The sequence below is a fragment of the Pavona decussata genome, unplaced genomic scaffold (assembly GCF_977016875.1).
Source record: "Pavona decussata unplaced genomic scaffold, jaPavDecu1.1 SCAFFOLD_51, whole genome shotgun sequence".
Taxonomy (NCBI): domain Eukaryota; kingdom Metazoa; phylum Cnidaria; class Anthozoa; order Scleractinia; family Agariciidae; genus Pavona; species Pavona decussata.
In genome coordinates, this window is record NW_028145473.1 from 6,309,662 (window position 1) to 6,323,652 (window position 13,991).

Genomic DNA, 13,991 nt, shown 5'->3' on the forward strand with positions numbered 1-13,991 from the left:
CTTGTAAGCTCGGAGAAAACCCTACAGAACAAGTGTTTGGGAAAACCGTAAATAACTATGTTCCAGTCAGAAAGGTGACTGCATGATGCTAATCAATGCGTTTCCGCTTCACCTTCATGGAGGGTCTAAACGTGTCTGCTTGAAAAAGTATTGATTGAATAAGGAAGTGAAAGAGGGATGAAAATCTTGTCAACCCACGAGAGTCCAGCGCCCGGATTCTCGAAAGCCGATTAACGCTTATCCACGATTAAAAGTTAACCCAGTTTTTGCGCACATCTTGTTAAAAATGTTTTTAAAAGCTAATTTTACGCTAATGGTAAAGAAAAGTCCACGCCAAAACTCAGGGACAAAACTCTTTTAGAAAAATCTTTATTGACTAGTAATTACACTTGAATCAATTGTTGCTAAATTATCTCTAAGAAATGCGCGGCTCCCCCCAATTTTCTTTTTGGATTCCAAGAGGCCTTGCTAAGATCTGCTTTTCCCGCATAGTCATAAACCGCGCAAAAATACTTCGGTATTACAGTGCAACAAACTCAACCGGGGCCACCGAAAAAAACCGACACTTTAAAGAAATGTTCTCGTTTTAATTGGGTTACAAACTACCAAAGCCAGACTCCTTTGTTGTAAACTTGCTGATCAATGTTGGGTGGCACTGTCCTTAAATGATAAAAAAAAGACCCGCAGCTTTCTTGTCCGAACCCCGTCAAAAACCGTTTCCAATGCTAAATGTAGCGGATGAACGCGCTAATAACGAAAACTGTTGTTAAATAAAAAATGAAGGGCCGGACATACTCCCATTAATGTCCCGAGACAAAGGATTTTTTTATATCCAACTAGTCTGTCGTGTTTACACCACGCGCGCAGTAAACTTCGGCTTTCGCAGTTTTCTTAATTCTAGTTATAAACTGTGTTGAGGACAATGTCTCGTAATGCAGTACAGAGGTATTTTTGCGCGGCTTTGGACTATGCAGGAAAAGCAGAAATTGGGTATAACCACGCATTTTTCAGAGAAAATTAAGCAACAATTATTCCAAAGGGCGTTAAAATACATAACAATGTATGCAGTGTTCTTACCAGGATTTTGCCTTGGGGCCACCAGGGCCCTCCTGACTGAAAAATAGGGGCCCTGCAGGATATTAAGAGGGTCAAAATTAATCGCGCTTGGAAAAAATCCTTTGGCGTTTGTTTTGACAGCCGTGCATTCTGGAAAACACAGTCCTTCTTCAGCAAAAAAGCTGCATAATCTTTGCTTATTTCATTGTCCACTTCATCGTCATCTCCATCTCCAATTTTCGTTCAGCTCCCAGTCTTTCTTCGATCTTAGGCACTTTACGACTAAAGTGAGAGTCTACCTTTCGATGCGCATGTTGTTTTCGAAAACGAAGCAAAAACGTGAGGAATGGATAACTTGAGCCCACAATCTTGGTCAGTTGTATGATCCAAGATGGCGACCAAAATCGTACTGAACAGGAGGGAGGGGTCAACTTCGGCTTTTCGCAATCGGATTGCTTGTCCGGATGATGCGGGCCATCGTGACGTCACTTCCTGCAAAACCCGGGAAGTTTGAATGATTGATAACCAAATTTTTTTCTTGGATGATCAGTCAAATAATTCTACGCCAGGCCATCAAAGAATCATAGCTATGTATTAACCTATTACCATAATACATATATACAGCATCATCGCTTATGAAAGTTGATATTTCAAGCATGAAAACACGCAAAAGTTTGACACTGGTTGATAGCAAATGCGACAAAACAGTGACGGCCTGCGCCTCTTTGAAGAAAGATAACTTGAGAATCCAAAAGAATTTAACAAGGAGGGAAAAGTGAGATCTTACTGTGGTTAAGAGCTTTCGATTGGCCATTAAAAACAATTATCTTACAACTTAATAAAAATGATCAGTGGGTTTAAACGCATTTCTCCGGTACTGTCTGGCCGAGCGCTCGCGAAAAGAAAGGCGAAAACACTTTTTTCTCCAGCTATCGGAAAAGCTACGTTGCAAAGAACCCTTAAGTACTAAGTAATTTGCCAGTTGGTAATTGTTAATGGACAATGGGTTTGCTTTTTTCGCTTAATTATCTCACAAAAACAGGAAAATATGACAAGACTTTCCTTGCGAGGCCGAGCGGCTGACGCCAGCTTCAAGGCAAAATAGTCCAAACATTCTGTATCTAAACATCAAAATTCTAGGGGCAATGCACAAGTTTTTGCTCACAGGTTTGGAATACATAAGGAGGGTTCAATTACTCACTGGACTAGTACTTAAGTTTAACTCAACTTCAACTCTTTCATCATCTTACTAATGTAAATCAACTGAAACACAGCATTTATCGTCTCCTTGCTCATTTGTTTTGTGGATCATAAGTTTATTTCTATGACAAGCTAAGATGTCTCCGTATTAGAGATCTAGAGAAAGCTGAAGATATTGTGAATATGTTTGGGCAGATAACTGAGTCAGGAGTACACGATTTGGTGTGAAATTTCGAGAAATTTCTCGCAAAAAGTAATTATCAGTTCAAAGGAAAGTCCATTTCCTCGGGCGTCCGCATATTTTGCAAGCTTTTTCAAAATTCTAGGTTGCTCAGGAAAAGTCTTCTTTACAAAGGTTAAATGGCATGGGTAAATTAAAATAAACTCCTTTGAATCATCATTTTGTATCCATCAATTATTTTAATAATGTTAGAGGCACATTCTATAACTTCAGGTCAAGTTTCAGCAATAAACCCAAACTTATAATTTTCACTGTTTTTCACTCGGCGAAACAAACGCGCTGATCATTTTTACAGTTGATTATAACCTACTAATCTCAACTGGAACGTTTTCACTAAGATTTGACCTCGTCCCGAGCCAAATGTCTGTTTCACCAGTGCTTTGTATAATTAATAAGATGTAATTTTTCTGGCGCGGACAATCTCAGCTTTTCCGACCAGCGCAAGTACACGTAACTCTTCACTGCAATAATTTCAGCATAATTAATAGGTTGAAAATAAATGAACACTTACCTATATCGAGAAAAGAAGATTAAAAATCTACTCAGCAAGAAAACAAACCCCATCCGGAGCCTGGCTTGAAAAAAAAGTCGTTTGATGCAGCAAAATCACCAGCGCCATTTTCGAAACTGTACAAAATCCCGCGCTTCACAGGAAGTGACGTCACGATGGCCTGTATCATCCGGACAGCCGAGCCCACGAGCTGACCTCTCCCTCCTGGTACTGAAGGAGCTACAATGTAGGTGTGACAAACCCAGCTGAATCGACAATGCGGCAATCCCGCAAGGCTGCTATCTGGTAAGAACACTGTTCAGTATGGTTTTTATTTCCAAATTGAAGCTCAATTATCTCTGAAACATGCACGGTTACCCGCAATTTTCTTTTTGAATTCCAACAGTCCTACTGAGCTAAGATCTTTTTTTTCCCGATTGGTCATAAACCGCGCAAAAACACCTTTGTATTACCTTTTTTTGGCATCTTCCTTTTAAGAAATTCGAGGTTCTCAAAACATTTGCGCAGTAGCAATAGAAGGTATCGTTCTTACACATTCTAACCTGTGTCTCGGGCGTACCGTCTGGATAATAAGTAAGTTGACCAAGTAAAATGAGCTAACTTGCCACGACAGTGATCAGAGTCTACGAATTAGTTTGCGGGCTTGAGAAATGATACGCTGTGGTTTTCTGGGTTACATAAATCTATTTATTTATTCTTTGTACGTGAGACGTGCTTTCGTTTCCATTCTCGACTTCCCTTTTTCAAGCCGAGAGGCTCTCGGGTCGAGAATTCCTTCGTTTCCAACTTTTACATCGGACTCTCTGAAGGTAAACTTATGCACATGCTCTGAAGTACGGGCAGGATCAAACAGTGGGACTCGTTTCTCGGCGAAAATCCCGATAAATTAGCGGACCCGAAAGCTATTTTTGCGCATTTTTTTTTTCTTTTACAAAGAGGCAACTTTTTATTGATTTTCAAACCAAACATTTAAATCTTTATAATTCTATGGAATATAGTGGGAAGGTTTGTACTATTAAAAACTACCAAAAATCGATTGAGAAAGAATTTGAGGAATATACTTATTGGGCCCAGTAAGTTAGCAGCGCTTTCGAGAAACGGCGTCTAGCCTCGGTTGTTCGAAGTGATTAAACTAACCTTATAAGCGGTTAACCATTGATTAAATCTCTTACTCGGGGAATACTAAATTCACGGATAAAAATGCGTTCTGGAAAGCGAAGATAACCATACAAAAGCCATCTCCTTTTTGAACTCATTTGAAACTGCTTATTCATTTTAGATAATTTGGTGATTAATGAAACACATCGTTGAATTTTATGGAATTGGTCGGTAGCGTATGTTAAGTTGTTTTGTTGGTTTAGAGGATAAATTAAAGCATAAACTGAAATTACCCCAGGCAACATATTTAGTTTTAATTACTTTCAAAAGTTGAATTCACAAGTGCTTAACAACTCGCTATGGAGCTCGAATTCCATTCAAACCTAATTTTCTCACTCCAGCCTTTTTTCCAGTTTCAAATAACGTATCATTGATAGATATATTTTTTCAGTAAATGACACAGGCATACTAGGAAAATGAAAATCCGAGTGCTCCTATCAGGAGTCGAACCTAAGACCTTCAGTTCTGATTACTAGTTCGGATGCTCTACCACTGAGCTACAGGAGACTCGTGGGAGCTAAGGCCATTAAACTACGATCATGTGTCAAACATCCTGCATACTGCTAGGATTTGATCTAGATATGTTTTCACTTTTATTTATTTATTTGTTTGTTTATTTATGTCAGCAATACCACGAGTTAGTTAAGCGTTTCCCATTATTTAGGATAATCCTTATCGTCCTATAGCCTTCGTTTTCTTTTAGTCAGCGGTTAAAATGAACGTGACGGCTAGCCCCGTTCTCTCTCTTTCGATTCTGGAAACGAGGTTGCGTGACGGCTGCTAACAAAATAAGTGGCTGTTCTGGAAAGGCCAGACGCCTTTTTACGGCTTTCGTTTGGCGGCGGTTGAAAGCCGGAAAACGGCGTCGTGCTCATGCGGGAAAAAGAAGAAGAAAGCCACTTGAAGGCCCTCTCTGCAGGCCGCGGTCTCTTGGCATACTCAAGATCAGTGCGCATGCTCCATGCCTTTCAAGTGATTGAATGTGCGAGACAATATCAACGTAAAGCCGGTTTAGCAGTTGGCACAGAAATGGTTCGAGAATCCTATTTGTGAAAAGAAGACATAATCTGTAAAGTGCATCAAATTTACTGATACCATTGTTTGAGGGCGCGTAAACTCGTTACCGGTATGTGATTTTCGCAAGTAACTTTGCAATATCCTTACTAAAATGTTGGGGTGAAATTAAATTGTCTGTTCTGTTCCCAGCAGGTTATGTTTTTTTTCCAGACTTATGTCAGAATAAAGTCTGATCGGATTATCTTGCGCGCAATTTTTTTCTCTCCATTTACTCGACAAAATATTTCATTATATAGATTCCTGAGTAATATTTGTTCTCCTTTTGTTAACATTCGATAACTTCCTTCGTGTGTGATAATATCTTTTTGTGCAAAGCCCGCGATACATTTTCATATATTGTGCGCGTATAAACGATCCTCTTTAGAATATTGTGCTCTAAAAGACAGCAATAATTTCAAACATTTTCACCAAAAAAAGCAATTAACAGAACATGACGAGCCCTTCAGGCTCCTAATCTACAATAACAAGATTCCTTTGTCTCCTTTGTTGTTTATTGCCATTAAAAACGCGTTCTTCTTTCCTTTGCACTTTGGTCTCGTTCTATTGTTTCTTCAGTATTAGAGGCGGGGACTAATTTCTTGATATTTGATTGTGACGAATTCACTCGCGCTTCTTGAAACAAGAAACAGGAAATTTGGAAGACAAAAGTTTTACTGTCCGTAATTATGGGCGCCCTGGCCCACTGTCGCCGTTAAAATCGCTAATAATCTTGTAAAGATGAAAAGCATAACCAAGGAAATATCGAAGTAAAAGGAACATTTTGAGCTCAAAGCGATTCTCTCGTTGTTTTAAATAGTAATGAACATTTAAAACCGAACATCGTCAACAACAGGAAAGTACGAACCCTTAACAGTTGTCTGCAATAAAACCGCAATTTATTTCACGTGGTCGGTGACATTGTTCAAGGTCGCTGGCGTAGAACTCTATATTTACCATTTCATTGACTTTATTTGAGTGTTTACCTTTGTTTGGTTAGCAGTAGGATGTTAAATCTTGCTTAATGTAGCGAGTTCCTTAAAATTACAAGCACAGCGGGCAACTGTTCGGTTTGAACGTTTAGAATCTCCGGATACAATGAGATTAGGTGCTTACTTAATTCATCAAAAAAACACGTCCATGCTATACTCGAGAAACACTCTTCAATCAATAAAGGCAAAAATGCAAGAATGATATTGGGATTAAACGCTTCACAGCTGAGTCGGAAACATTTTTGTGTTTGAGGTTTTTGGAACTTGGCTCCAAGCTCATATCTACACGTACGCAGTGTGTAGATTTTTTTCGTTTGTGAGCGTTGAAAACACTCGTTTCGTCGTTCTTGAATTTACGCCAAAACGCGAAGAAAGCTATCGAAACGTGTCGCAGAGGCTCGTTAAGTGCTCGCAAATGGCCTCGCACTTTTCATTAGCGTCACAAACGTTGTCAGTTTATAAAACATAACTTATCACATCTATGGTCTCCTCCCAGAATGACAGTTTCCGTGATAGCAATCAACATTTAGTTTTGCGGTGAAATCTGCGGATATATCACCACAAATTTAACGTCCGTAGATATCGTGTATGAATGCACTGTTAATCGATTTCTTTGATTCTCACGGGCTACAAAAATTGTTTGTGCTGAGCTTTTTAAACGCTCTGAGACTTGCAATTATTTAATTTGGTGTGATATTGTGTTGGAACTGTGGAGGGCCCTTATCACTGGCCTGTAGCTCAAAGCTTTTGTTCACTTGTCAACGATTTGCTATCGCGGTGTGTTAATGGCGAAAGAGGCGTGATGTATAGTACGTGTGAGAAAAGATATGCAGATCTAGAAATATCCAACCAATAATCCGTGAGCAAATATTTGCTAAGCTTAAGCTTTGGAATATTTGCATTCTGTTCGGTGGGCAAACATCCTACAGAGCGCCAAGTAAGGTAGCGACAAGCGGCTTACAGCATATCAAATGCCGCATCAATAGAACGCCGAGAAAAACAACAGTTCTTTTGTGCAACTTTTACGACAAAGCCAGATGAACTCAAGAGAATAGGCCTGATGAAGCGCTAATTTTCAAGGAATTGCGTTTCTTTTGCTAATGGCTCAGGCTTAAAACTTCCATTCACCGATGTGCGAATTACATGCCACAATTCACTAATGAGAGAGGCTCGCTCGCTGATTGGTCATCATTTGAGTCTGTCAATATTGCTAATCTAATGACAAGCCTGACATGCAATCGACTAAAACAGTGACAAAACACCTCGCTAAGCCCAGAATGAAATCACTTTCAAAATAGCCAGCGCAATGGCGGTAACACACAACGCTGTGTTTACAGTTTTTCTGCTCGTCAATGCGTTCTGCTTCGTTTTTACCAAAGAAAAGAAATGTGAAAAGATCAAGATACCAATGTGCCAGAGCATTGGCTACAATTTAACTTATATGCCAAACATGTTCAACCACGACACACAGGAGGAAGCAGCGTTGGAGGTTCATCAATTCTGGCCGCTGGTCGAAATCAAATGTTCGCCAGACCTCAAGTTTTTTCTATGCTCCATGTACGCACCAATGTGCCAGCCGAACTTCAAGGACGAAGTACCCCCATGCCGATCGATCTGTGAACGAGCTAGAAAAGGATGCGCGCCGCTAATGCGTCAGTATGGCTTTTCATGGCCCGAGCGAATGAAATGCGAAAACTTTCCTGAACTCGGGGGCGAGAAGTTGTGTATGGGTCGTAACGCAACAGAAAGGAACAAAACGTCAACAACAGTGCGCCCGCCTGTGACTAAAACCAGTGTTCCGAAAGTAGATGCTCATGGGAGCCAGCCCACGAATTGCTGTTCGTGTAGAGCGCCGTTTGTTTCGGTAATTGACAAAAAAGTGAAACCAAGTTTACGGGACATTTCCACAGGGGGTGTCCCAGCCTGCGTAATGGCCTGCAACCGAACTTATTTCTCGCAGGATCAAGAGAACTTTGCGTCCTTTTGGATTGGTCTATGGGCTGTCCTGTGTTTTATCTCGACTCTCGTAACCTCGTTGACGTTTCTTATCGACATGCAACGCTTCCGATATCCAGAGCGGCCGATCATCTTTCTCTCATTCTGCTACTGTTTTGTGGCGATGGGTTACATCATTCGCTTTGTGGCCGGATACAAAACAGTGGCTTGTGATTCGGATGGTTTGATGCGCTACGAGACATCAGGGCCTGCGGCGTGTACCATCGTATTTTTACTCATTTATTTCTTCAGCATGGCTTCCTCTCTGTGGTGGGTCATTCTCTCATTCACCTGGTTTTTGTCCGCCGGGATGAAGTGGTCAACCGAAGCAATAACTAACTATTCACAGTATTTTCACGTGGCAGCGTGGCTCGTTCCAGCAATACAGACCATCGCTGTTTTGGCTATGTCCACAGTAGATGGCGATCCTGTGAGCGGAATCTGCTTTGTGGGCAATCACAATCTCCAGAGCCTTATTGTATTCGTGGTAGTACCGCTTCTAGTATATCTCGTTTTTGGGACATCCTTCTTGATAGCCGGCTTCTACTCATTGGTTCGTATCCGCGAAGTTTTGCGTACGCAAACTGATAAACTCATTAAGACCGATAAACTTGAAAAGCTCATGATTCGCATCGGAGTATTCTCGGTTTTATACACTGTGCCAGCGACAATAGTCGTAGCATGTTACTTTTATGAATTTGTGAACCGAAAAAGCTGGGAGAGATCTGTGGTTTGTGCGCAATGCGGAGAAAATGAAGTTCGGCCGGACCATTCCGTGTTTATTATAAAGTATTTCATGGCGCTGGTTGTTGGTATAACGTCGGGATTTTGGATATGGTCTGGTAAAACAATTGAATCTTGGAAAAAATTCTGCTACCGACTGTTTGGTTTGTCGCAAGGAAGAAGACAAAAACCACCGAGGACTGTAACGGCTGCTGTTTGAATAAGCAGACATGGTGTTTGTTTTAATCAAAAATATTTAATTTCTGCCAGCCCACTCGCTTGAAAAAGCGCACGGCTATAAAGCCCATTTGAATGCACAATATCAGATTATTGGGGCCATGAAGTGCTGAATATGTCAGGCATTCACAACAAATCCAGCCAAACTGCCAAACGAGTAGACACACAACTTCTAATCCTTCCGGCTTGGTGAAACTGTATAAAATACAGCTATTGACTTAAAAAATCAACCACGCTACAACGTCGGTTTAAACATTCATGAGATACGAGACAAGAGAAATTTGCATAAGCTAATGGATTAGGTCTTTTTACAAGTCGCCTCTGAGCTGAGCGCGTCGTTATTTATAATGCGAAGCTTTTAGAGTAAACGTTTTTTATCGTAATTTCGTCTCAGTTCATGCGCTGGAACATCTGCGCTCTTCTCAACATCAGCGCTTTTAGACATGAACAGCTGATCCCAAATTCAGCAAAGCTGAAAATAGTTTTTGTAGATACGCAGTGGACGTAGCAATCTATTCAATGGTCTAATTATGGTGCTAATTAAAGGTCCCACGAGGGTCGTCTCTGCCCAAGGCTATTAACACAAGATCAGCCCGCGAGCTCCACATTAACGAGTAACAAACAGGACTTTTTTTCTCAAAAAATATTATTTTTAGCATCGTGTATCATAAATGAGTCGTTGAAAACTGTCTTTGTTTGTCAAAGGGTTTAATTTAAGATAATTTACATTCCAGTTGACATAAACTAAGAAACATTTTCTTGTACAACAAATGTTGTTTGCCGTGTGGTGTCTAGCAACTAGCAAAGCGCCTCGTTAATTAAAATCCTGTTTATAGCAATTTGAATTTTTGGCGAGGGTTTGATTCTTTATTCAAAAGCGCTGGTTTCTGTTCGAGTCCCGATTGCGAGCGTTAGTTTAGTTGTACCTATCTCGAAGTTAAATCTTTTTCTTTACATATGACAGAGCACTTAACGTACTAAAAAAACAAAAGCTTGAGATGTGGTGGTCGATCCAACCCACCAATTAACGATTTAGCCCAGTGAGACGAATACATCTCACGCGGATTAATCAACGTCCATTTCGTCTCGATAAAGAACATGACGCGATAACAAGCTCCCAGTCTTATTTTGCCCTCCTGTTTTTCGTACGGATAACTATGCTTGTTGTTTATCGAAAGATATCATTTGTGTTTCTCTAAACAATACTTTTCACATGAATAAAGCCCATTTGTGAGGTTAAAAGTACTGTCAGGAAAGCCAAGATATTTGCTTGTCGAAGGAAACGAACTTTTGTCATTTATGACTTGCGAATGGAGTTCAATCAGTTGCCAGCGCTCTTTAGCGAAGAAAGTTTCGGGTATAATCGTGAAATGACGAGAAAAAGCGAAAACTGTTTCTGTGATTGAAAGAGTGAGGTTAATGTACGTGACCAGAATATTGTGGAAGATGCACTCAAATACTGGCCTTAAAAGTGTTAATTCTTGGCTATAAACAGGTTGTCAGTAAATATGCGATTAGCTTTTAGCATTTTCTTAGCCGAGGTGTACATTGCATGCAGATCTGTCGGATTTCGATCAGTGAATAAATGGAAGGATCTGTCAAAGCGAGATAGATGGCAACTCTTGAGCGAATAATTTTTGGAGTCTTAATTACGTAAGTGGTGCATTGACAGCCAACATTGCCCAAATTTATTCAACATTTTGTGTATGTTTCTCCTTTTTGATGTCCCTTCGTTTCCTTCGCCTCTGTAAGACGTTTGTTTTTAAAGTTTCGCTTTGATTTCTCGAAATCTGTAGTTCTCATTCGTTGCGGAAGATCGGCTAGTTTTCAGAGCTTAGTTTTTCGCGAAACTTCTAACAAAAGGAATTCCGCTCTGTAGACAAGCAATATTCCACACTTAACATTCTGCCGACACAGTTGGCTCAAGCTATAAGAGGGATAGGCCTGTTTAAGACCGCATTTCATGATCGTGTATAGATTTTCAGTCGCCGCTTTCTTCCAGAAGCTGGTTGAAATCTCATTAAATCACCGCCCTAGCTAAGAAGCTTTTTCCGACGAGATAAATGTTGAAAACTTGGCACGCAACGAATAAAAGCTCTATTCTCCAACTTTAAGAATTTCCTATCGTAGATTTCGTCCGTCGCGCTCGTAACGGAACATAAGAGGTTATTTCAACACAAAGGCATAGTGTTTGATGTAACGGAAAAGTTTGAAAACCGAACCGTGATCATGAAGTAAGTAATCCCGATGCTATTAAATCTAACTGAGGCAGATAAGATAGTCGGAGAGTGGATTTAATACTCTTACAACTAAGACGAGCTAATTCTGTCGGATATGCCTATCGTGGTATTTAATGTATTTTAATGCAGCATAAAGGTCACATCTTTTTTCTTCTGAGTTTATCCAGAGAAATATATTTTTTCTCCTTTAATTCAATCAGTGGACATCGAAGGAGTACTTTTCATCTCAATCTACATAACGGCGTTTGAAATATGCCTCCCTTGAATGATAAACATTTTATTTCAATTCACCGATCGCCAACTTTATATCGCCGTTCAAGTCATTCTTGACACGAGAAAAATCGGCCTGTCGGACTTCGGAGTTGCTAAGAGAAAATCAAAATATATTAAATAATTAAATACGGGCATTGCGAGCGAAGGCTATCGAAATTGCGGAAGTGACTCATGTATAATGGTTCTCCGGTTTCATAGAAACAGTAGAAAGCTGCTGAAGTTGGATAAAAACATTTTGGGTTAAAATGGACTTAAACCTCACATGACTTGGTTGTGATACCACACCCAGTACAATTAATGTTCAAGATTATACAGGTATAAGAGAACCCCAGCCTCGTCAGCTTAAGTTTCTTGTCAGCTGGCCTGCGATCAGGCCGAATTTGCATCGCTTTTACACCCAGGTCGTACACAGTGAATGCCTTGTTTGTTCCGGGGGAACAGTAGTTTTTGGCAAGCAAAACGAAAACAGAATGAAACCCGATTACTTATTCCTAGATCGCTTAATATCTCAACTGTTGAATTAACGTGGAGGGGAGGTGGTCGTGGTTTGCGCGTTATATTAATTAGAGGGTGCGTTGCTCTAGACCTGGTCTCTGAAAGTCATGTTATTTCCTTACACAATAAACTTTGCTCCACATTGTCTCTCGTCAACAAGCTGTGTAATGGTACCGGCGACATACCGCTGGGGGTAACCCCCTCGATGGAAAAGTGTCCCATTGAAGAACAGGATATAAGCTTCGGTAAACTAGGCGTCCTTCGCTTCGTGTGTGACTACAAATAATGAAAATTAATTGTTTTGAATGATGCCATGAACGTATACGTATGCGAATTGCGAATCAGAAACGGTTTGGAAATTAGAGAGTAGTTAGTTTTAGCAACTTCAACACTGAGTTGCACGAAATAATGAAAGCGCCTGAAAAATTAAGGCTACAAGAGAATGAATAAAATAAAAAATATAATTATGCAAATATCAGACAATGATCGACAGTGGAAAACAATGTAAATTTTGTACTGCGTATAGTGCGTGACAACCGTACGTTGTCGAATTTGACGTTTCCTTTTTCTTGCTTTCATAAAAGCTAAGACTTCCTGATACGTTTTTCTTTGTTTAGCTGTGTTTTTTTTTTATTTTCGTTTATTTTAAACACTGAAAATGTATACATTTCAGTAATTGTGCGTAATTGTTCTGCCAGTAGGCTTTTCCCTCCTAGAGAAGAAAAGAAAACAAAGATGAAGTAATCGTTATTTCCTGACTCAATAGTTTTTCCGTAGGTTAGCTAGCAAGGTTACAAACAAGTGAAAGATATGCCCTCAAAATTGTTGAGTTCAATCAAAACGTAGACAGCGAATTGTATGAGAATAGTGTATTATTCAGTGAGTGACACAGGCAAACTCGGAAAAAGGAAATCCGAGTGCTCCTATCAGGAGTCGAACCTAAGACCTTGGAACAGATTACCACTTCGGATGCTTTATCTCTGAGCTACAGGAGACTCGTGGGAGTTAAGGCCATTAAACTAGGTTCATGTGACAAATGAACATATCTTCCACAGTTTGACGAGAATTGAAAGGACTCGAACCTCTCCTCCCTTTGCGCACACCACATAAACACAGCTTAATGTTAGTGCTATTCAGATGGTGGTGCATAACAGTTAGAGGTTGAATTTATTTAATTGCGTGTGGGTGGGGATGGTGGGTACAAGCGCATTGTGTAGAGCTGAGTACCGAACAGTGAAAATGAGTCAATGAGCTGTTGGGAGTATCATGACAAACGGTTATTTCTAGATAAGGTTTAACAAGGGTGGACGCACCAGGGAGTGTACCATGGGTGTGAACAGTGATCAGTTCATGGGATACAAATAGCGTTATTAAAGTTGTTTTTGGGAATGGTCCCAAGGATCATAAACAGTCGGTATAATCCACAATGAGCTAAGCCTGGCGTGGGTTGGGTCTTGCCAAAATAGCTACTCAAGAGGCTTGTAATGTGAAGCATTGCTGGGTTCACTTGAGTTCTTCAATGCATTAAAGTTAGATCCCCGCAAGCAGCTTCCTGTCCAATGCTCCATTAGTTTGCCAACACTGTGATGGTTCAACAGTCTTATGTCTTTCCTGTACGATGTTATTCTCGCCACACAACGATCAGATATTCACGAGTTGGAATTATGTTGTCGGCTTTCTCTTCCAAGTTGTCGACTTGATACCTTGCGCCATGAATGTTTCGTGTTAGGACATTGTGAAGTGTCCGTCAAAGAACCACTTGCTCCGTTGGCGCCAAAGAGCAGCAAATGAACCAATAAGGAGACGATTTGGGGACC

The 13,991-nt window shown here is 40.4% G+C and overlaps 1 protein-coding gene and 1 long non-coding RNA gene across 2 annotated transcripts in view; both read left to right on the plus strand.

Moving 5' to 3' along the window:
* Positions 1 to 3,215: 3,215 nt before the first annotated feature.
* Positions 3,216 to 13,991, plus strand: part of LOC146481276 (uncharacterized) — a 36,424-nt gene continuing 25,648 nt past the window's right edge. The window contains exon 1 of the long non-coding RNA XR_014864564.1: positions 3,216 to 3,293. This is a non-coding gene — a long non-coding RNA (uncharacterized LOC146481276). The remainder of the gene's footprint in view (positions 3,294 to 13,991) is intronic.
* Positions 7,067 to 12,321, plus strand: LOC146481277 (frizzled-5-like). The gene has a single exon (XM_085108923.1). It carries the CDS (start codon positions 7,518 to 7,520, stop codon positions 9,147 to 9,149), a length of 1,632 nt encoding a protein of 543 aa, XP_084965049.1. The 5' UTR covers positions 7,067 to 7,517; the 3' UTR covers positions 9,150 to 12,321.

What these genes read in the sequence shown, in the direction of transcription:
- LOC146481277 (XM_085108923.1), top strand. Translation starts at nt 7,518, where the DNA reads ATGGCGGTAACACACAACGCTGTGTTTACAGTTTTTCTGCTCGTCAAT.